At 34.9% G+C, this 21,565-nt stretch overlaps 2 protein-coding genes across 3 annotated transcripts; both read left to right on the top strand.

The window, feature by feature from the left end:
* The first annotated feature begins 669 nt into the window (after window positions 1-669).
* Window positions 670-5,189, top strand: LOC140838739 (probable alpha,alpha-trehalose-phosphate synthase [UDP-forming] 7). 2 transcript variants are annotated; one of them, XM_073205260.1, is made up of 4 exons: window positions 670-860; window positions 1,178-3,359; window positions 3,441-3,714; window positions 4,425-5,189. In XM_073205260.1, the coding sequence occupies exons 2-4, from the start codon at window positions 1,384-1,386 to the stop codon at window positions 4,740-4,742; spliced, it is 2,568 nt and encodes an 855-aa protein (XP_073061361.1). In that variant the 5' UTR covers window positions 670-860; window positions 1,178-1,383; the 3' UTR covers window positions 4,743-5,189. The 2 variants fall into 2 exon arrangements, with proteins under 2 accessions (XP_073061361.1, XP_073061362.1); XM_073205261.1 differs by having other exon boundaries at window positions 690-923.
* Window positions 5,190-9,050: 3,861 nt separating this feature from the next.
* LOC140838738 (protein STICHEL-like 4) lies at window positions 9,051-14,980 on the top strand. The gene is made up of 6 exons (XM_073205259.1): window positions 9,051-11,921; window positions 12,083-12,302; window positions 12,528-13,028; window positions 13,268-13,871; window positions 14,178-14,241; window positions 14,678-14,980. The coding sequence occupies exons 1-6, from the start codon at window positions 9,858-9,860 to the stop codon at window positions 14,768-14,770; spliced, it is 3,546 nt and encodes a 1,181-aa protein (XP_073061360.1). The 5' UTR covers window positions 9,051-9,857; the 3' UTR covers window positions 14,771-14,980.
* The last annotated feature ends 6,585 nt before the right edge of the window (window positions 14,981-21,565 follow it).

Here is a 21,565-nt window from a genome sequence, read left to right as displayed (position 1 = left end):
GGGGAGTTTACATGACTGCACTCTTTTTCCCTTACTATGGTTTTTATCCCAATGGGTTTTTCCAAGTAAGGTTTTTAACGAGGCAGTACAAAACACGTAATGAAGACATCATCGTATCATAATCATCATCACAAGGGGGAGTGTTGAAAATAAATGATTTGAATATTGAAAAGTAATAGTTGAATATTTGAATGTTGAAAATAAGAGTTGTAAAATTAGAAATTTGTGTGTGATGATGTAGGTAATGATGTATTTTATTTTTTGGATTATGTGTAATGAAACTCTATAAATAGATATCTCATTTGTGAAGAAAATCACAATTGAGTAGAGAGAAAAATATTATAAAGTGTGTAGTTTGATAAATTTTAAGAGTTTGAGATTTTTACTTTTTACCATAAATTTTTACTTTTTTACAACAATAAATATATTTTGATTTTAATTAAATATTAATCAAATAAATTATAAAAAAATATTATATAAACACGCATCTATCCAGCACTAGCGTGGGTGAAATTTAAGGACTGGGGAGGACGTGTGTGGAACACGCGAAACAGACACATTTTACGAACCGAAGAAATAGCGCGTGACAGAAATGTCCCCGAACTTGCCAGCTGTCACCACAAAGTTTCCGCTGGCCGATCTTATCCGTTTCCATTTTTCAATTCAATATTATTTTAATTCGTTGGATAAATTTTGTATTTTCTTGTTCAACTGGAAGCAAAGAAAACACATTGCCATGGAGAAATAGGGAGATAGGCTGAACCCTAGATTTCTTTCTGTCTTGAAAGCATAGTTTTGGGATTCTGAGCATCGAAGATATCAGAAAAGCTACGCCAAAGAGTTTAATCTGATTGGCTAAGGTCAGTGACCGGTTTTCGTTTTCTTTTACATGATGCTGACAGAAGTTCCTTTTCTTTGTTTTGGTATTATCCTGTTATGTATTTAGCTTATGTGTTGTTTGATGCTTGTGAAATAGAGCCGAATTTACTGTCGTTTACGAGATTGAGTTGTTTTTTTTTTTGCGGGTGATTGAATTGAATTTTTTTTAAAAAATTATTTTTTGGGTTGTGTTTTGGGCATGTGGGTTTCCATTTGGCTATAGGATCTATCATGTTTTGGTGAGTCTTGAGACGGCATGGAATGTAATGTTCGGTTTTTGTGAATGTATGTGTTGCAGGTCCCTTTGGCTTGTTCTTGGTTTGAGACTAGAAAGGCAACTTTGGTGGGTTCAGGAAAGGAGGATTATTCAAAAGGAATCCTGGTACGTTGTGTTCTTTGATTTCATCTTAAAAAAGGCAAATTTAGAGAGAACTGTTGGGCCTTTTTTGGCGGTGATTCGATCGATCATTTCGAGGAGTTGTGCTTGAATAAAATATTGTGAAGATGTTATCTAGGTCGTATACTAACCTAATGGATTTAGCGTATGGGAATTTCCCGGTGATGAGTCCTGAAAGAAAGCGCTTACCTAGTGTGATGACTGTTGCCGGGGTTGTTTCAGAGCTTGATGATGATCAAGCTAATAGTGTTTCTTCGGATGCTGCGATATCTGTTGCTGCAGATCGAGTTATTATTGTAGCGAATCAGCTTCCAATCAAAGCTAAGCGAAGGCCAGATAATAAGGCATGGAGCTTAAGTTGGGATGAAGATTCTTTATTGTTGCACATAAAGGATGGTTTACCTGTTGATACGGAAGTCCTATATATTGGGTCATTGAAGGTTGAGGTTGAGCCCAGTGAACAAGATGAAGTAGCACAATTGTTATTGGACAGGTTTAAGTGTGTTGCAGCCTTTCTTCCTCTGGACATTTTGTCCAAGTATTATCATGGATTTTGTAAGCAGTATTTGTGGCCACAATTTCATTATATGCTTCCATATGCTGCAAGTCATGGAGGTCGATTTGATCGCTCATGGTGGGAAGCTTATGTTGCTGCAAACAAGATTTTCTCGCATAAGGTGATCGAGGTAATAAATCCAGATGATGACTATGTTTGGATTCATGATTATCATCTGATGGTTTTGCCAAGCTTCTTGCGGAGGTCTTTCAACAGGCTAAGAATGGGATTCTTCCTTCATAGCCCTTTCCCTTCATCAGAAATATACCGGACTATACCTGTGAGGGAAGAAATTTTAAAGTCATTACTGAATGCTGACCTCATCGGTTTTCACACATTTGATTATGCGAGACATTTCCTTTCTTGTTGCAGCCGTATGCTTGGTTTGGACTATCAGTCAAAAAGGGGCTCTATTGGTTTGGATTACTATGGAAGAACAGTTGGAATAAAAATCATGCCAGTGGGGATTCATATGCAACAGATCGAGACTGTTCTCAATAAGGCTAATAAGGAGTGGATGGTTGGGGAGCTCAGGCAACAGTTTAAAGGAAAAACTATATTGCTTGGAGTTGACGACATGGATATATTTAAAGGTGTCAATTTGAAACTCTTGGCTATGGAACAAATGTTGAAGCAGCATCCAAAGTGGCGAGGGAGGGCAGTGCTGGTACAGATTGCAAATCCGGCGAGGGGGAAGGGTAAGGATCTTGAGGAAATAAAAGTTGAAATTCATGCTAGCTGTAAAAGGATCAACGATACTTTTGGACAGCCTGGTTATGAACCGATTGTTTATATCGACAAACTTGTTTCGCCAACTGAACGAGCTGCATATTACTTTATAGCTGAGTGTGTGGTCGTTACAGCTGTACGTGATGGAATGAATCTTACACCATATGAGTATGTGGTATGTCGACAAGGCATCTCTGAGGATGAATCTAGCTCAAGTTCTCCGAAGAAGAGCATGCTAGTTGTGTCTGAATTTATTGGATGCTCCCCATCACTGAGTGGAGCTATCAGAGTCAATCCATGGAATACAGAAGCGACTGCTGAAGCATTGAATGAAGCAATTTCCATGGCTGATGTAGAGAAACAGTTGCGACACGAGAAACACTACAAGTACATCAGCACGCATGACGTGGCTTATTGGTCTCAAAGCTTCTTCCAAGATTTAGAGAGAACTTGTAAAGACCATTTCAGGCGGCGCTGCTGGGGAGTTGGTTTGAGCTTTGGTTTCAGAGTTGTAGCTCTTGATCCTAATTTTAAAAAACTCACCATTGATGCCATTTTGTCTGCTTATTCAAGTGCCAAAATCAGGGCAATATTCTTGGACTATGATGGTACTATCATACCTCAAACAACAATCAATAAGAATCCAAGCCGGGAAGTCATTTCAATCATCAATACACTATGTGGTGATGATAAAAACACTGTATTCCTTGTTAGTGGGCGAGGAAAGGATAGTTTAGGCAAATGGTTCTCTCCTTGCAAAAATCTTGGTATTGCGGCAGAACATGGATACTTTTTGAGGTCTCTCTCTTTATTGTCTTCATTTTATAATTGTTTTTCAATCATGTATTTTCTTTGTATGCTAACTGGCTTGTATAATAGATGGTCTGCTGATAAAGAATGGGAGACTTGCGGTCATAGCACTGATTTGGGTTGGCTCCAGATTGCAGAGCCTGTGATGAATCAATATACAGAAGCTACAGATGGCTCCTATATTGAAGCAAAAGAGAGTGCGATCGTTTGGCATCATCGAGATGCAGATCCTGGTTTTGGATCCTGCCAATCTAAGGAAATGTTAGACCACCTTGAAAGTGTGCTAGCTAATGAGCCTGTCGCTGTAAAAAGCGGTCAGTTCATTGTTGAAGTGAAGCCCCAGGTATGTGACAGTTGAAAACGACATTTTACTTTCTTTTTTTTTTCTTGGCGGGATTCACATGGATATCAGTCCTGAGGTGTTGTTATTCTATTGATGCACAAGGTTCAATTTTTCCCATTATGTGTCATCGCTTAAAATTATTTATTGTTGTATGCTTCCGAACTTATGTTATTCTCTCGATATGTGGAAATGGGTATAATTGTCACCACCAAGGCAATCATATGAAGTCTTCTCATGCTAGTTAAACTGAACCTTGAGCTTGCACCTGGCATAGTTTCTGTTTCCTGTTGCTTCTTGTTTCCCTTCATGCTTCACTTGCACATAACGTGGCATAAATGCTTAGATTTTGAAACTCTAGTTAATAAATGCCTTGACATTTTATGTTGAATGTTTTTTTTTTCTTTTGAACAATTTAATTTAGTAGTAATGTTCAGTTATCCTCATTTGATTTTAGCATTTATCATATATTATGTTCGAATTTAGTCGGTTTTTTTATATTCACTAATTTTTTGCGTTGTCCCAAGATTTTAGGAAATAGTTATTAGCTCGGAGAGATGTCATACAATTACTACAGTAATGATTGGAATGATTATATTTTTTCAACACGGCATTTCTAAGATTTCCACTAATGCAGCTGCATGACGTATGCATCTGTTGTTGTTTGCCTTTAAAGTTATATGTGCCAGTTAATTGTTTTCTCTGATGTCCAGGGGTTTAGTAAAGGTTTAGTTGCAGAAAAGATCTTCACATCCATGGCTGAAAATGGACAGCAGGCTGATTTTGTTCTATGCATTGGTGATGATAGATCTGACGAAGAAATGTTTGAGATGATCGGAGATGCAGTAAACAAAGGTGTTCTTTCATCCAATACTTCAGTTTTTGCCTGCACCGTTGGACAGAAACCAAGTAAAGCCAAGTATTATTTAGATGACACAGTGGAAGTCATCGCCATGCTCGAAGCTCTAGCTGAAAAGTCTGTGCCCCTACCACCTATAGCGAGTATGCATGCTCTTCAGATTTCTTCTTGAATTATTCACAAAGGATACTGAAGTCCTGTGCATTCGTAGTCATAGTAAGTCGACGTTCGAAGTGGTACAGTTTCACTTTCTATGACTATCATGTTCTCGGTTGCATGCTGAACTAAAGGACTTGGTTAATCTGGCTTGACTGAACGGGAGTCGCTGGAAATGGCTCTGCTATGACACATTCGTTGCTTGAAATTTAAGGCTTATCGTGCCAGTTGTATTGCGGAAGTTTGGGTGCAGGAATTTTGGCAGCTATTGAGGGGGGAGATTTCTCGTGAAGATGATTTTGTCAGTTTGTTTTACACAACTTTTCCTGGAGTTGGAACACTTTTATACCCTTTGTAGTAACCCCCTTTGAATGAACTGTCTTCTAATTGTAAATACTAGAAATTCTTGACCGATGGGAAATTGCTTCGCTGCAAGAAACCAATGTCTTTTCTCCCAGTTGAATTGCATTTTTTACCTGGCCGAAGGGTCCGGAAGAACTGGACATTGGCCGAAGGGTCGCGGGGAGAACTGGACATTTTTAAACTTACCCTTGATTCTTAAATCAATTTATGGTCTTAAACTGAAGCATAATTGTGGCAATTTGTTAATAATCATCTTTGGTATATCGAAATTTCGATAAATTCGATATTTTTTTCAGAACGATAAATTCGATATATCGAAAATTCGGTATTTTGTAAGACGGTTTTATGGATCCAATAAGAATCTGGGAAATCACATGTAAAAATCACAAAATATTTTGTAAGATGGTTTTATGGATCAATTTTTGTAAGACAACTTTTTTATTTAGATCACCATTCAAAATTAATATATTTTATGTCAAAATTATTATTTTTTTATTATAAATATACGTAGAATTGACTCATCTCACGAATAAAAATCCGTGAAACCGTCTTAAAATAGACAGAGTTGAGTTGAAAACGGGCATATTTATAGCCTCACTCGCATGGCTAGGCCTAGTCCAAAACATTCATGGATGAGTGCAGTTGGTTTTATTTGTAGCTTTAATGCGACAGGGCAGGCCCCGCCTATGCTGTATACAACTCGATGTCAAAGTTCCAAATAAATAAATCAATATCAGAAATGATATTATTAAGAATTAGAAGAATTATAATCTTCATTCAAAACATTATAAATAAAATTTAAAAAAGTGTTCAGATCGTGGGATAATAAACAAGTAAATGAGGCACCATAGTCAGATTGTAGACAACTTTGTTTGCTTGTTTACGAATAAAAAAATATCTTGAATGATTGTATATAACGAAAAATCTTACGTCACGTTATTTCTATTGTAGATTTAATTATCGTTATTCGTCCAAACACGTGGGATTAATGTTTGATCCATCGTGAATTATTTTTTTGTCATTTCTATCATGATCACAATCCTATTTATCCTTCTATTATGAGGTAGGATTAAAGAAAATGGTCATTATTTTAATATAATATATAAGTAATCTCCAACATTTAGCTCACCCTCGTTTTAATTATTGGATTCGTACATCTCTATAATTATAGAGTTTTTCAAAAGTTGCTTCATGTTTGATTTAGAATTAAAATCACATTTTCTTTTACAATTTTAATCGCATTTTTCGTCCGATTTCTAAATAGGTTACAACTAATTACTAGCCATATTATAAATAATTTTCCCAAATATCAATTATTATATTTCGGTTCGTATAAATCCGATCAGACATCGTTTGGTTAGAATGATAAGATGATGTATAATATATAGATAATAACATATTCATATATGTATAACATAATGATTAACTTTGATCATTTGTAAAATTTGATTCAAATGTGAAATGAAATTATTATGTTTAATTAATTGGTGTATGATCATTTGTACGAAACGATGTCGGATAAAAACTAGTTTATGATTATATAACACACGTTTGAGAAATTAAATAAATAATTTCTACATCACGTCGAATTTAGGGTGACCCTAAATATTTAAAGAAACCCTACGTCTACCACGAATTATTATTATTATTTTTTTACGTATATATATAAAATTTAAAGTTTCTTGAAACTTGAAACACGACATTCCAAGGCACGAAAGTGGAACAAATTAATTTTGTAATCCATAATTTTTATTTCAAATAAAATCCAATGAGATACGATTAGGTACTGGCTAATTTCCGACAATAAATAATACGGTTGATAATTGATAAGATATGCTCACTGATTTGCATGTCACGTTCATTTGTCTCTAAATTAACTCAAATTTAAAAAAAAAAGTTAATTTGAGTGGGTAGGGTGGGGGGGGGGGGGGTGGGGGGTCGGGTCCCTCGAAGAGACGGGTTCTTGCCATCTTGCTGTTAATATTTTCCTCTTATCCGTAAGAACATCGAATGGGACAGTTCAACGACACAAACATAAGATAGACAACTTAAATATGTTCACGATTTCGACATTTTAAGATTAAATACATTTTCATAAGCTATTAACATACATATTACATCTAGAACAAATGTTAACTAGTCGATATTTAAAGTTTGTGTATCGAAACCAAACAAAAACAATCATCGTTGGGGCATGTACACATATATTTGGTCATGTACAACTATGGATACATGTTATCGCACTTTATATGTGACACAACCAATTTGATAAATATAAATAAATGTGTGGTTCTTATTTTCATATATAATTAAAACTATAAAAAAACACAATTCATCTAATATAATTGCCAATATGGATCTTCATATGTTAAAAAATAAAAAATAATAATATGTGGTTCATATTTTCCAATGGTTTTAAGTATAAATGTGCTCTTGGGGGTTTGATGATGACATAATTCCATCCTTTTGGATTTTAAATATGTTCCGTCATAATTTGTTATGAAAATTCTAATTTGTGTTTGGTTTGTTTATAATATTATTATTTATAAAAGAATAAAAAAAATTGAGACGGTCTCACAGATCAATTTTATGAGACAGATTTCTTATTTAATTAAAAAATATTATTTTTATGTCAAAAATATTATTTATTATTGTATAAAAAAATTGACAGTCGTACAAAAAATTTATTATCATAAAAATCAATTTGAAAATGGAGGCGAAATAAATGGAAATTCCAATGTCCTATCCACCCTTACAAAAATACGGACCCCCTTCTGACTCTTTCAACGGCATTTTGATGGTCCTTTTGGTCCCGCAAATTTCAAATTGCAGAAGCTTTTTCTATAATGTAGTTATTTCCAAGATCCTTCGTCACACAAATTAATATTGTCAATTTTGATATGCTATCACTCTTGTCATCATTGAGTCGATATTCACATTAATGATTCGTTACGTTCAATAGATAAATATCACTTTAACGACGATGAATACAAAACTGAATATGATTACTATACAACATATCAAATTTGTATATATCGTTATATAATATAACATATGACTAAAAACATTGACATATCACGTCGATAAAATATTTGCTATCACCCACTTTTAGTAGTTTGATTCTTCGAAATTCAAAATCAAACGAGGAAAAAAACTTATTAAAGAGCTGAGTAAAAGAATTTAAATTTTTACGCAGATGAAACAGAAACGAACGAATAAAGAAGAAAAAAAAAATAACTTCATAAAATGAGAATTTAAGTCTCTTCTATCATAAATTGATTTAATTTGAAAATATTTATGCATTGACCAAAATCCTGTTTTTTATATAACATAACTTAACTTTTTGAAAGTAATAAACTATTTCTCAAACCTATATTTTTTCTATGGTATCACGTAATTCTAGCTTTATTTTCTATTTACATTACATCAATCAAAATGATATAAAATAATTTTATTTAATATTACAATTTTCGGTTTAATTAATAAAAAAAAAACTCTTCTCCATCCAAATAAATGGCTTAAAAAAACAATTATTTTGTTGTACGATCAAATATATATAAATATATATTAATATTTATATATATATATTTCAGTAAATGAGCGGTAGTTTAATTAATAATAATAATTAATAACTTTAACCTAACAAGTTTATTGTGTGGATTTAAAAACAGGAGTGAGTCTCATGTGAGACCGTCTCACGGATCATAATATGTGAGACGGGTCAACAATACCCATATTCACAATAAAAAATAGTACTCTTAGCATAAAAAGTAATACTCTTTTATGGGTGATCCAAATTAGAGATCCGTCTCACAAATAATATCTGTGAGATCGTCTCACATAAATTTTTGCCAAAAAACAGAAAGTGAATCTGTCAGCAATAGCATACCACGAATCTACCCCAACCCACCCCACCCCCCCGTGCCCCCGTGCTATATATTCATACTTTCTCTCTGTAATAAAAATCCCATTATTTTCGATTATCCAGCAACACTCCAAAATGTACGAGCCACAAACAGTGTGCGTTCGTTGTTTTTTTGAACATTTTAACTTAGTCCGGAAAATGTAATAGAGGCTTGTTCCATCGTTTTCTTGAAAGAATCCCTCGTGAAAGTCTGTTAAAGTGGGGAAGAAAGGGTGTTGTAGGAGGATGCAAACACTTGATGACTGTAACGGGTAGCTTGCTTGTATAGCGGTAGTGGGCAGTTGTGTTTTAACTCCGAGATTCAGGTGATATCTCTCATTTTGTCCATGTGACTAAGATTTTGGCCACCAATTTTCTAGATTCTCAGCCCCTTTTGAAGCTTCTTTCCCCTGTTTGTTGAAATGCTTGAGCGATATTAAGAGTGAGAGATTGAATAAAGGACGGTGCTTTCTTGTTCGAAATGCGGGCACTGCAAGAGTTTTTCAAGTTATAATTTTTCTTTCGAGCTTCGTGTTAGAAAAACTCATTTACCTTTTCTTGTTGTCGTTTAGGTGTGTTTTGTTCTTGCTCTGTAATTTGTGATGTCCCAACGGTGAATGATTTGCGTCTTAATACTAGGGATCTTGTGTTGTGATTATAGACTGCGCGAGTTTTAATTGTAAAGAGTTAATTTTTGTGGGCTTAATGATGGTGGATGGAGCTTTTGATCGCTAGGGATTGGGTTAATTTAATAAGTCATCTGCCAGGGGACTAGTCGGGAGTCCTTGAACTCTAGTAAATCATGAGCATGGTTTCTTGGCATAATTCAAGAACAATTCCTGTGGATCGATTTATGTTCTGATCATGACCAGGGCTGTTCGTGACCGGATACTCCAGGATGTGAATGGTAATATTAGCGATCATCTACGCAATCACGTTCATCTAACAAATTGCATTCATTTGAAGAATCACATGCATAAGAATAGTCCCATGTTGACTGATAGGGCTCTTATGAGGGACCTTGTTGTCCTTCAGAGGTCAAAGTCTTTAAGGGATCCTTCTGCGAGTCCTTCATGGCAGTCTCCTTCTGTATTTGATCCATGTCACAAAAGAGGGGAAAAGGATGTCTTGGCCAATTCAAGACGGTCCTTTGGCAGCGAGCGGCCTAAAGATAGTGGAAGAATGTCAGGTAGCTCCCCTCCGATTGTTGCTCAGTCAATGTCAAAAACAGTTGTTGGCCAGGTTAACAGGCATAATGAGAGGTCAGCCACAGTTGTGAGCAACCGTAGTATCAAGGATGAGATTCGGGGACGAAGAAGAGTCAAGAGAGAAGAATCTAGTAGACAGTCCAGGGAAAGTGATGCAATGTTTTGGCATGATGATTGCCCACAACATGGAAATAGTTTGGTCCCTGGTGGTGTTTCTGGAAACTCTGAATTGCGAGACAAGACTGTCAAAAAGAATCTCGGTCACAGACAAGATAGACACCTTGAGATCGTTTCTGACCAGTTAAGAAACTTTAAAGATGAATGCAAAGATGCGGCTTCATCTCGAAATGTTGACAATGTAAGGCAGAAACAGGTTGGAAAAATATCTGAAGAAGCAGGAGCAAGCATTCGCAGTCATGGTAATAGTCTGAACAGGGCAAAAAGACGCAGGTTTCGAGGGGCTAGAAGAAACCGGCCTTACATTGCTGCCCAAGAAGCTGAAACTCAAAATGAAATGTCGGTGGCCTCTAATTCATTTGCTCAAGGCAGAGCTCCTCAGAAATATTATATTGAAGAGGGAGCACAAGAGCATGATGATCAAAATGTCTCTGGCATTCATGGGAATGGATGTGGTATTCCTTGGAACTGGTCAAGCATTCACCACAGAGGGAAGTCATTTCTTGACATGGCTGGCAGGAGCTTTTCTTGCGGGTTATCTGATACAAGGTTAAAAAGAGGTGGTTCTATTTCCCAAGGGAGGGATATCCCAGATATGCCCGTCATGTCAGAGCATTCAAGTTCATCTAAATCTGAGGGGGAAGCATTGCCTCTGCTGCTTGATGCTTCTGGATCTCAAGGAAGCATCGATCGTGCTGGTTGGCATCATGATTACTCAGGAGAGTTGGGCATTTTTGCAGACAATCTGCTTAAGCAGGAGATCGACTCCGATCTTGCATCAGAAGGTAGATCCCACGAGCAACTTAAATTTCGAAGGCAACACAATGATATGCATCAAAATCTCACTCAAAAATACATGCCTAGAACATTCAAAGATCTGGTGGGTCAGAACCTGGTGGTGCAGGCTCTTTCAAATGCTATTGCAAAAAGAAAGGTTGGTTTGCTCTATGTGTTTTACGGTCCCCATGGAACTGGTAAAAGCTCCTGTGCCCGCATATTTTCCAGAGCTTTAAATTGCCAGTCTTTAGAGCATTCAAAACCTTGTGGATTTTGCAATTCTTGTGCTGCACATAATACGGGAAAAAATCGAAATATTAGGGAAATTGGCCCGATTAGTAACATTGACTTTCAAGGGATAATTGAAGTTCTTGACAGTATGGTTACTTCGCAGCATCAATCTCATTACAGAGTCGTCATATTCGACGAATGTGATACTTTGTCTTCGGATTGTTGGAGTGCAATATTGAAGGTCATTGATCGATCCCCTAGGCGTGTCGTTTTCATCCTTGTTTGCTCAAGTCTTGATGTGTTGCCTCATATAATAATATCCAGGTGCCAGAAATTCTTTTTTCCGAAGTTGAAGGATGCAGACATAATATATACTCTGCAATGGATAGCAACCAAAGAAGACATAGAAATTGATAAGGATGCTCTGAAGCTGACGGCATCAAGGTCAGATGGATCTTTGAGGGATGCTGAGATGACTCTGGAGCAATTAAGTTTGCTCGGACAGAGAATTTCTCTTTGCCTGGTTCAAGAACTGGTAGGGGCCCTAATCCGATCTTGCTCACCATCTCGGCTCTTTGTATTTGCTTTTGATTACTTTCTTTACCTTACTCATGAGTTACAGATGACCTTTCTTCTATTTGGCTTCATTTATTCCAGACATAAAATGTATAACAAAACTCTTCTATTGTTTTATAGGTTGGGCTTATTTCGGATGAGAAGTTGGTTGATCTACTTGATTTGGCACTATCTGCAGACACTGTCAATACAGTGAAAAATCTTAGAGAGATTATGGAATCTGGTGTAGAGCCATTGGCATTAATGTCACAGCTTGCTACAGTCATAACCGATATTCTTGCTGGAAACTATGATTTTCACAAAAGAAGACCTAAAAGAAAGTTTTTTCGGCGACAAATATGTAAGTCCCACGATCCAGTATCTCTTGATCCCCACATGTTTCATTGTGATAAATGTTTTTCTTGTAACCTACTCTGTCCTGCATGCTGTAGTTAAATGTCATGTCATTGCTGTTTCATTTCCTTCGGTTTTGAATTACGTAATGCGCTTTATGTTACAAGTTTTCAGAGTTCAAAACTTTGGGTAAGCCAAACCTTTATTCTTTGTTCTCCCCTTGCACTGACAGTAACCAAAGAAGACATGGAAAAACTGCGTCAAGCACTGAAAACATTGTCGGAAGCAGAAAAACAGCTGAGGGTATCAAATGACAAGATGACTTGGCTGACTGCTGCATTGCTGCAACTGGCTCCCGATCAACAGTACATTGTACCAAGTTCCTCCGCTGATACCAGTATGAATCACAGTCCCCTAATCTTGAATAATGATAATTTAAAAGAGAGGCCAAGGAAAAGCAATGCTGAAATGCCAGCTGGAAGTTCAGGAGATGTTTATCAAAATGCCAAGGGTGTTAGTGCGGAGAAGGGTCATGTCGGAAATGGAATGGTTTCTCAACAGGTGTACACCACCTCCAGTGATAAAAATAAAATAAATAAGTTTCAAGTACAAGGTAAGTTTCATCGCGAACTCGAAGAAATTTGGTTGGAAGTGCTTGATAAAATCCCAATCAATAGCATAAAAGAGTTCATGTATCAGGAGGGAAAGCTGATCTCTCTCAGTTATGGTGCAGGTACTATCATATTGCATTATGCTGTCTTCTGCCATACTTCACCACTGTTGTAGCGATGCTTTAAAAGTAGTTTTTTGTATATTAACTTATCCTGGGATAATAATATATTTATATTAGAATTGGCGATAAAACTTGCATAGCATAAGAGCATAATTTATATTAGAATGGTTTTGTCAATGTCTTAAATAAAACATACATGTTAGGGTTTTTTTGTCTTAACAGCTGGCCTTTCTTGGCAGCTCCAACTGTGCAATTGCTGTTCAATTCGCAGCTGACAAAATCCAAGGCCGAAAAATTTAGTTCGTACATCTTCCAAGCATTTGAGTTAGTCCTTAGATCCCCTGTGAACATAGAGATCAGATACGACACAAGAAAAGATATTGGCGCTGTACCAATTTTATTACAAGCATCTCAGGCTCCATCCCATTTAGATTTGGAACCCATTCTTTTCGCTAGTAATGGGATTAAATCGGCAAATCATAGTGATACCAGAAGGCTCCAAGATAAAGATGCTTCTTCTGCTAGGTTGGGTAGAAGTGAAATTGTTGAAATCGAAGCTTCTCCAGGAAAGTATATCGGTATTAAAAACAGTGATGAAATGGCAGACTTAGACAGGCAAAAGAATGAGAGTGCTTTAGCTGGAGAAACATCACAGAAGACGTCTACCAATACTTCATTTCCTGGTCAGAGAAAATTGGGAGACAGAAATCAGAGTCTTAGCCTTGTTAGAAGCCGATTATCTCTTGCCCATGTAATTCAGCACACAGAGGCTTGTTCACAACAAAATGGATGGTCAAAGCGTAAGGCAGTCTCCATTGCTGAAAAGCTTGAACAAGAAAATCTGTATGTATCACTCTTCAATTGGGTGACATATACTTATTATTGTTACCAGTTTTTGTTACTTTCTGGACTCTGGTTGGATGGTCTGTTTATTTAGTCTGTATGCGAGTAGGAGTTGACTTGGGGAACTGCGTATGTGTGTGTCTTCGTGTTTATAAATATCTATTTAGTAACAACTCCTACAAAACTTCAGAGGGCTTAGTAAATGGCAACCACAATAATTTCCTGGTGGTCTTTTGTTTTGGTTTGAACAATGTATTATGGCAGTTTTGTCAATGATACCATATGGATATAATGATTTCGTTGCAGGAGACTAGAACCAAGATCAAGGAGATTGTTTTGCTGGAGTGCTCCAACAGTTTCACGTCGAAAGGTAAATGTAGAAAATAAAAAGGTCCGTGCTTTGATTTCAGAAATGTTGTTATTTTGGTAACACTAATGCCCAATAGGGTTCACGACACAAAAACACATTGTTCGTATGGTGAAGTTAGATGAGCTAGTTGCACGCATTTGACCTTAAAATAAACAAGGAGACTTGTCCAGTTATAAAAAAATATTATCTAGTCTTCTTCCAACCTTACCTTCTAATTTCTCGATTTCGTCAATATTGATACGAGGATGGGATGCTTACATGTCTAGTACATAGAGACATGATCCTGTTAATGCAATGCAATATGGTGAATTTCATCTGGAGATTTGAATAATTTTTGCTAGGATGGTTATGCTTCCATACTAACAGATACTTGATTATTTATTTCTGCAATATGCTCATACAAATTACTCATATTTACTGCATCTCACGCGTGCAGCTTTCAAGATTGAGAATCAGAACAAGGAATCCACGCACATTTCTAAAATTTATCTCCTGCGGAAGGTGTCTCACCAGTAGATCTCGAAGGTAAGATGTTAGGACTCGTTTTCAAATGCTTCTACTCTGAAATCAGTGTTTTAGTTAGATTCATTCATGCACACGTTCTTTTATGGCTTTCTATTTGATAAATCCTTATTGTTTGGAAATAACTTAGAATAGATAATCTTTGAGACCATGATGAATATCAATATTCAGTTTTTAGTTTTCTTTCCAAATATGAATAAATCATGTATTTTTCCCATTTTTGGTTCTTCTTTAGTGTTTAGATTCATAGGCTAATTGTCTCCCGTGTTATTACCGAAGTTATTTACTTGCTGTTGCATGTCAATGAATGGTGGTTTACATCTCCCTTCGCACAAATTTTCCTACAGCAGTTTCTGTGCAAAACATTTTTCAGTGCTTTGTTAGTTTTCGTTTATTTATTTATTTTTTTGATAAAAAAGTGTTTTAATAACAAAAATAAAAAAAGAAATTTTAAAAAATCATCAGTTTCAAACATTTTATTTATATTTTTGGGTTTTCAAGAAACATGATAGGACAGTAATGTATAAAATAATATCGAATTAGGTTGTGCATGAATCGATAAATTTGAGAAGGTGTATTTCAAATTCTGTGACTTGTTTGAATTGATAAAACTAAATGTTGTGATTGGATTGATGAATTTGATTTGACGGAAATAATATGATTTGAGCGATGAATTTCAAATCCAATCAAGTTATATAATTTTAATAATAATTATGATAAACTTCAAATACATTCAAGATGAGTATCGATTTTTTCTCTAAATCAAATCTCTCGTTGCAAATTGAATGCATCAAATCCAACACAAAGAGAAGACTGCATTAGTCTAAAACCATGTCAAATTCCATGGTCCACAGGTTGAAAATAATTGAGAACGTTGACTTTTTATACAATATGATTCAATTAGAATATTTAATTTATTTTAAGTAACGCTATAGGCATTGTTCTGTTTTGTTTTTTTTTTTTTGAAATGTGCATCAAATTGAATAAAAACGTAAAATTTAACTGTTAAAAACAAAATGATCCTGAAGCTCAAATTTAATAGTTGGTTATGATCTCTTAAATTTAGACGAATGCTTAAAACAATGAAAAATAATACCCAAAAATAGAAAAAACAAACTCTCAACATGATTATGTATTTATCACGATAAATAGGAAATTCCTCAGTCATTTGCTTCAATTTCCCACAACCAAACCAAAATTCAGATGGCTTGGTTTAATTGATGAGCCTCTGTTCAACCTTGTCGATCAATTTATTGGGATTGGATCAAAATAATTTTAACCCGAACTTATTTTAAAATCACATATGTATCGATTAATGATTAATGAAGTTACCCGACTTAATTTATTTTATACCCAAAATATCTCTCCTACTTCAAGGATGTTCAAAGAGGTTATTATTATTTTGTCAAAAATTTGTGTGAGACGGTCTCACGTGTCGTATTTGTGAGACAGATTTATTATTTGGTCATACATGAAAAAATATTATTTTTTATGTTAAGAATATTACTTTTTAGGCAAAAACTTGTGTGAGACGATCTCACGGGTCATATTTGTGAGACGGATCTTTTATTTGGGTCATCCATGAAAATTTATTACTTTTTATGCTAAGAGTATTACTTTTTATTGTGAATATGGGTAGGATTGACCCGTCTTACAGATTAAGATCCGTGAGACGGTCTCATATGAGACCCACTCTACTTTTTATTGTGTATATACTCTAGTTGACCCGTCTCACAGATTAAGATCCGTGAGATGGTCTCACATGAGACCCACCCAATTATATTTTTTATATATATATAAAATCTACTTTAAAATTCTAATTTTGGTTTCAAGAAAAGAACAATTTTATATTCAAATAAGAATTGCGGGGCTTATAATTTGGTCAAGTACCAAAACATAACAATCACGCAAAATAGAAAATGGGCAGCCACGTGAATAAGGTTAAAAGCTTTGGTCGAAGTCTCTGGTCGACCGTAGAATTATTTAATTGCTAAATAATCCAGATTTTGACAATCTCCTCCCCCTTAATTTCTCAATTACGATATTTTGTTAGATAAAATCTGAATTTAGAAAAAGGGGGGATTTCAGTAGTCTTCGTTTATTATTATTATTACGATAAAAATTTGTGTGAGACGGTCTCACGAGTTGTATTTTATGAGATAGATCTCTTTTTGGTTTATCCGTGAAAAAATATTACTTTTTATTCTAAGAGTACTATTTTTTATTGTAATATCGGTAGGGTTGACCCGTTCGTCTCATATATAAAGATTCGTGAAATCGTTTATTCTATTATTATTATTTCCATAAACAACAATAGCACCGCGCAAGATATATGAATAAATTGGAACACTGAAAATATGCGTCTAAAGAAGTACAAGTGGAAGAGTCGACTCGCAAGTTATTCCACGCTAGTCCTATTTGATAATTTTAATGTTTTAATAATTTGAAAACTATAAAACGAATTTAGAAGTATAATCTTGTGTTTGGATGGATGGAAGTTCGAACGAATAAATTTAAGTCGAATTCAAATTTATTTGGTGCTATTTTATGCAATTTCAATGATAATTATGATGAATTTCAAATATATTTGAAATATGTATTATCTGAAATTGATATATCAAATTTCCACAAATCAAATATGTTAATGCAATTGCAACCTAAGGTTGCACATGCATTAAGTCTTTTGAACGCATGATTTCAATTTTATTTTAATTGTTAGATAAGATAAATAACGAAAACTCAAGTTGTTGGGTGTAATAATTGTCCTTGTTTGGTAGAGCAATCGAACCATGGTGCTTGTGCTGCTGTGCGGTTTAAAATATTTGAGTTGCACCATTACCACTAGCTATAGCTTTTGGTAAAGCGGTAAGCACTCGATCCTACAATTGGAATCAGAGCCAAGGTCATGGGTTCGATTCCCATTGATTGCAAGGAGTGCAATTATTGTGGGGGAGATTGTTGGGTGCAATAACTGTCCTTGCTTGGTAGAGCGATCGAACCATGGTGCTTGTGCTGCTGTGCGGTTTAAAATATTTGAGTTAGCTATAACTTTTGGTAAAGCGGTAAGCACTCGATCCTACACAAGTCCATCTTCTACTTATTTGCATTATAATTATACACATCTTGATAAAATTTCAAATGACTATAATATTATAAGGATCTGAAATTCATTGTAATTAATATAGTTGTAATATATAAACAAGTACATATATAAATTCGAATTCGATAAAGCATTTGATGAGAGAATTTGAAATGACTCAATATTGTGATGAATTTGAAATCTTTTGTCTCATATGATTTCTCCAAACAAACCAATTTATGGGAAAAATTTATGTGGGACGGTCTCACGGGTCGTATTTTGTGAAACGCATATCTTATTTGGGTCATCCATAAAAAAATATTTATTTTTATGCTAAGAGTATTACTTTTTATTGTGAATATCGGTAAGGTTGACCTGTCTCACATATAAAGATTCATGAGACTGTGAGATGTACTCCTAATTTATTGGTTTACACAGATCCATCCAGATATAACCGAATAATTTTTCAATTTATTGAATAAGCAGTATAATTGAAGTAATTAATATAATATAATATAAAGAAGGTAAGAATGCACGGATTCTAGTTGGTGGTTGCCAAATTATTCAAGTAGACGTGTCGAAGGGTTAGTTATGTACAATTTACAATTAAGAGAGATGCGTGTGATCTCAAAATTGATCCAAGAAGTGAATTTTGTTGATGTAATATAATTACTAAGTGCAGTCGAAGTATTTGAAAAATGGACAAAATGAATGAGAGGATTCAAACATTATCATTTTTTAGGCATTGTCCAAATAAAACCAAACTATGTTATTGTTTATTCTATATTATTTCACATTCTATTAAAATATTTTAATAACCACTGATATTATTTATTCAGACAATCTCATAAACCCAATAAAATGGAGTTCGAATGAATAGAGTCTCGTGCCAAAACTCAACCATATCTCTCCGAGAGAAGTTCAGTAGTGGAAAGCTCATCTGCGAAGCCTTTGTTGTCAGCAACTTGATTGGTTGATGGCAGATAATGATTTATGGTGGTGGTTGGGACAGACTTTGTTGAAAATTGTAGATGGAAGAAACTATCTTTACTTGGTTTCATACGGACGAGAAGTTCTATAAATAGAGCTCACTTTCTTCATTCAGAAATCATTCATTCATTGAGTTCTTTTTTTAGAGTATTTGGGTGATTAGTTCTATAATATTTATGATGTATTTTTTCTCCTGTATTAAGAGAATGTGTGTTCTATTTAGAAACACAATGATTAGTTGTACACAATAAAATATTATAGTGATTCTTTTCACCTTGCCCGTGGTTTTTACTCTAATAAATTTTCCACGTAAATCTCGGTATCTAATTTATTTTTTATTTTCATATTTATTATCTCAAGTTGTCGCACGTGAGACCAACAAGTGGTATCAGAGCCTTGATTTAAAATTTCTTAAAATCCTGAGTATGCTTTGTGGTTGCAGCCTAAACCGATCTTCCACATCAGAAAATATTTTTTTGTATTTTTTTATTAAGGCGAGATTATTTTGTCTAGTCTACTAAATTGTTGTAGACATAATGTCGGACATGTATGAGATATCAAAGTTCAATGAAAGCAATTTTATACTGTGAAAAATAAAGATACAAGCAGTTTTAAGAAAGAAGAATTGATTGGTGGCTATTAGAGATAAAGCGGTGGAAATGATTAACGATGAAAAGTGGAATGTGATGAATGATAATGTTGTTGTCAATTTACACTTGGTTATAACAGATCAAGTACTGTCAAGTATCTTTGAGATAAAAACAAAAAAAGTTATCTGTGATACTTCGACAAAGATGTACGAGGTCAAGTCACTACACAATAAGATTTTATAAAGATAAGGCTTTATACTCTTCGAATAGCGAAATCCTCATTGATTACTGAACATATCAATACACTAAATACTCTATTTGCCAACTCACTTCTATGAGATATAAAATAGAGGAAAATGAACGTGCGGAGCTTCTACTTCAAAGTCTACAAGATTCATATGATCAACTTATTATTAACTTAATCAACAATATTCTTATAGGCTCTATAAAATTCGACAATGGCTTAATTGCGGTTCTCGTAGAAGAAACTCGGCGCAAGAATAAGGGAGATATGTTGATAACTTCGAAACAGACATATGCTTTATCGATGACAAGAGAAAGATTTATGGATTGTAACTCCAGTGAGAGCCAAAGACGAGGTAGATCAAAGTCGAGAAGTAAGAAGAAAAATATTTCCTGCTTTAAATATGACAGTAAAGGGCACTTAAAAAAAGAGTGTAGGAGTATCGAGAAAAGTTCTCAAGGAAATGTGGTCAATACTTCAGCCGGTGGTGAAATATTGTTCAGCGAAGCAGCAACAGTTGCAGAAGGTAGACACAAATTTTGTGACACATGGATTATAGATTCAGAAGCGACATGTCACATGACATCTCGGAGAGAATGATTTGATCATTATGAACCAGTCTCAGGATGATCTGTATTCTTGGAAAATGACCGTGCATTGGAAATCGTTGGGATCGGTATTATCAAAATAAAAATATATGGTGACACCATTCGCATCATATGTACATGATGTACGATATGTGAAAGGACTGATAAATATTTTTTGTCATTAGGTCAATTGGATGATATCGGGTGCAATAAATAATATATATTATTTAGAAGAAACACTCGAAGAGGCGGAACTAGCTGTTGCATCAATTGGTTCAGGAGAAGAGTTAATATTGTTATGACATAGAAAGATCTAGCATATGTCAGAACGAGTTGAAAATTCTCTCAAAACAAAAGCTGATGCCGGGACTTACAAAATTGTCAATATCTTTTTGTGAGCATTGTGTTACCAATAAACAACACAAATTAAAGTTTGACACTTCCAATTCCAAAAACAAAAACATATTGGATTTGATTCATTCGAATGTTTTGCAAGCACCAGTTGTATTCCTAGGAGAAGCGATATATTTTGTCTCGTTCATTAATGATTTTTTTAGCAGATATCAAGAAGAAATCAGATGTTTTTCAAATCTTTAAAGATTTCAAAGGGCGGGTTGAGCTTGATTTTGAAAAGAAAATTAAGTATTTGAGGACTGACAATGAAGAAGAATATATCAGTGACGAATTTGATGCATATTGTTAACATGAGGGCATCAAAAGACAGTATATGACGATTTACACGCCTCAACAAAATGGAGTGGCAGAACGGATGAACATGATCTTGTTGAACATAACAAGATCCATGTTGAGGACTTCGGGTCTAGATAACTCATTTTGGACAGAAGCAATTAAAACTGCTTGTTATATCATCACTCGTTCTCCTTCAGTGGTGAGCGATTGATCTGAAGACTCTAATGTGAATGTGGACTGGGAAGCCTACTGATTATTTTCATTTGCATATATTTGGAATTTCTATGTACGTTTTATACAATGATAAGGAAAGATTGAAGTTGGATTTGAAATCAAGAAAATATATCCTTTTGGGTTATGCTGATTGAGTAAAGAAGTTTCGCTTGTGGGATTCTACTGTCTACAAGCTTGTCATCAGCCGAGATGTTATCTTTGAGGAAGATAAATTAAAAAGAGATAAATACACGCTGAATTCAGAAACTACTATTTCAGGTGGAAAATAAGACGTATGAAGGTCAAATTTCTTGTGAAACAGTACCAGAGTACTAAGAACAAGAACATGTTGAGTCTGAAGTTTTCAATGTGAGGCAGTCAATTCGAGACAGAAGATCACCAGGTTGGA

This window comes from Primulina eburnea, chromosome 8 (assembly GCF_022965805.1).
Source record: "Primulina eburnea isolate SZY01 chromosome 8, ASM2296580v1, whole genome shotgun sequence".
Lineage (NCBI taxonomy): Eukaryota > Viridiplantae > Streptophyta > Magnoliopsida > Lamiales > Gesneriaceae > Primulina > Primulina eburnea.
The sequence above is the reverse complement of the archived record's forward strand: the minus strand, read 5'-3'. Positions and strand labels throughout refer to the sequence as shown.

What these genes read in the sequence shown, in the direction of transcription:
- LOC140838739 (XM_073205260.1), top strand. Translation starts at nt 1,384, where the DNA reads ATGTTATCTAGGTCGTATACTAACCTAATGGATTTAGCGTATGGGAAT. An exon ending in GAACATGGATACTTTTTGAG is followed by an intron (nt 3,360 to 3,440) that starts GTCTCTCTCTTT and finishes CTTGTATAATAG; the next exon opens with ATGGTCTGCTGATAAAGAAT. An exon ending in TTGTTGAAGTGAAGCCCCAG is followed by an intron (nt 3,715 to 4,424) that starts GTATGTGACAGT and finishes TCTGATGTCCAG; the next exon opens with GGGTTTAGTAAAGGTTTAGT.
- LOC140838738 (XM_073205259.1), top strand. Translation starts at nt 9,858, where the DNA reads ATGACCAGGGCTGTTCGTGACCGGATACTCCAGGATGTGAATGGTAAT. An exon ending in GTTTTTTCGGCGACAAATAT is followed by an intron (nt 12,303 to 12,527) that starts GTAAGTCCCACG and finishes TTGCACTGACAG; the next exon opens with TAACCAAAGAAGACATGGAA. An exon ending in CTCTCTCAGTTATGGTGCAG is followed by an intron (nt 13,029 to 13,267) that starts GTACTATCATAT and finishes CTTTCTTGGCAG; the next exon opens with CTCCAACTGTGCAATTGCTG.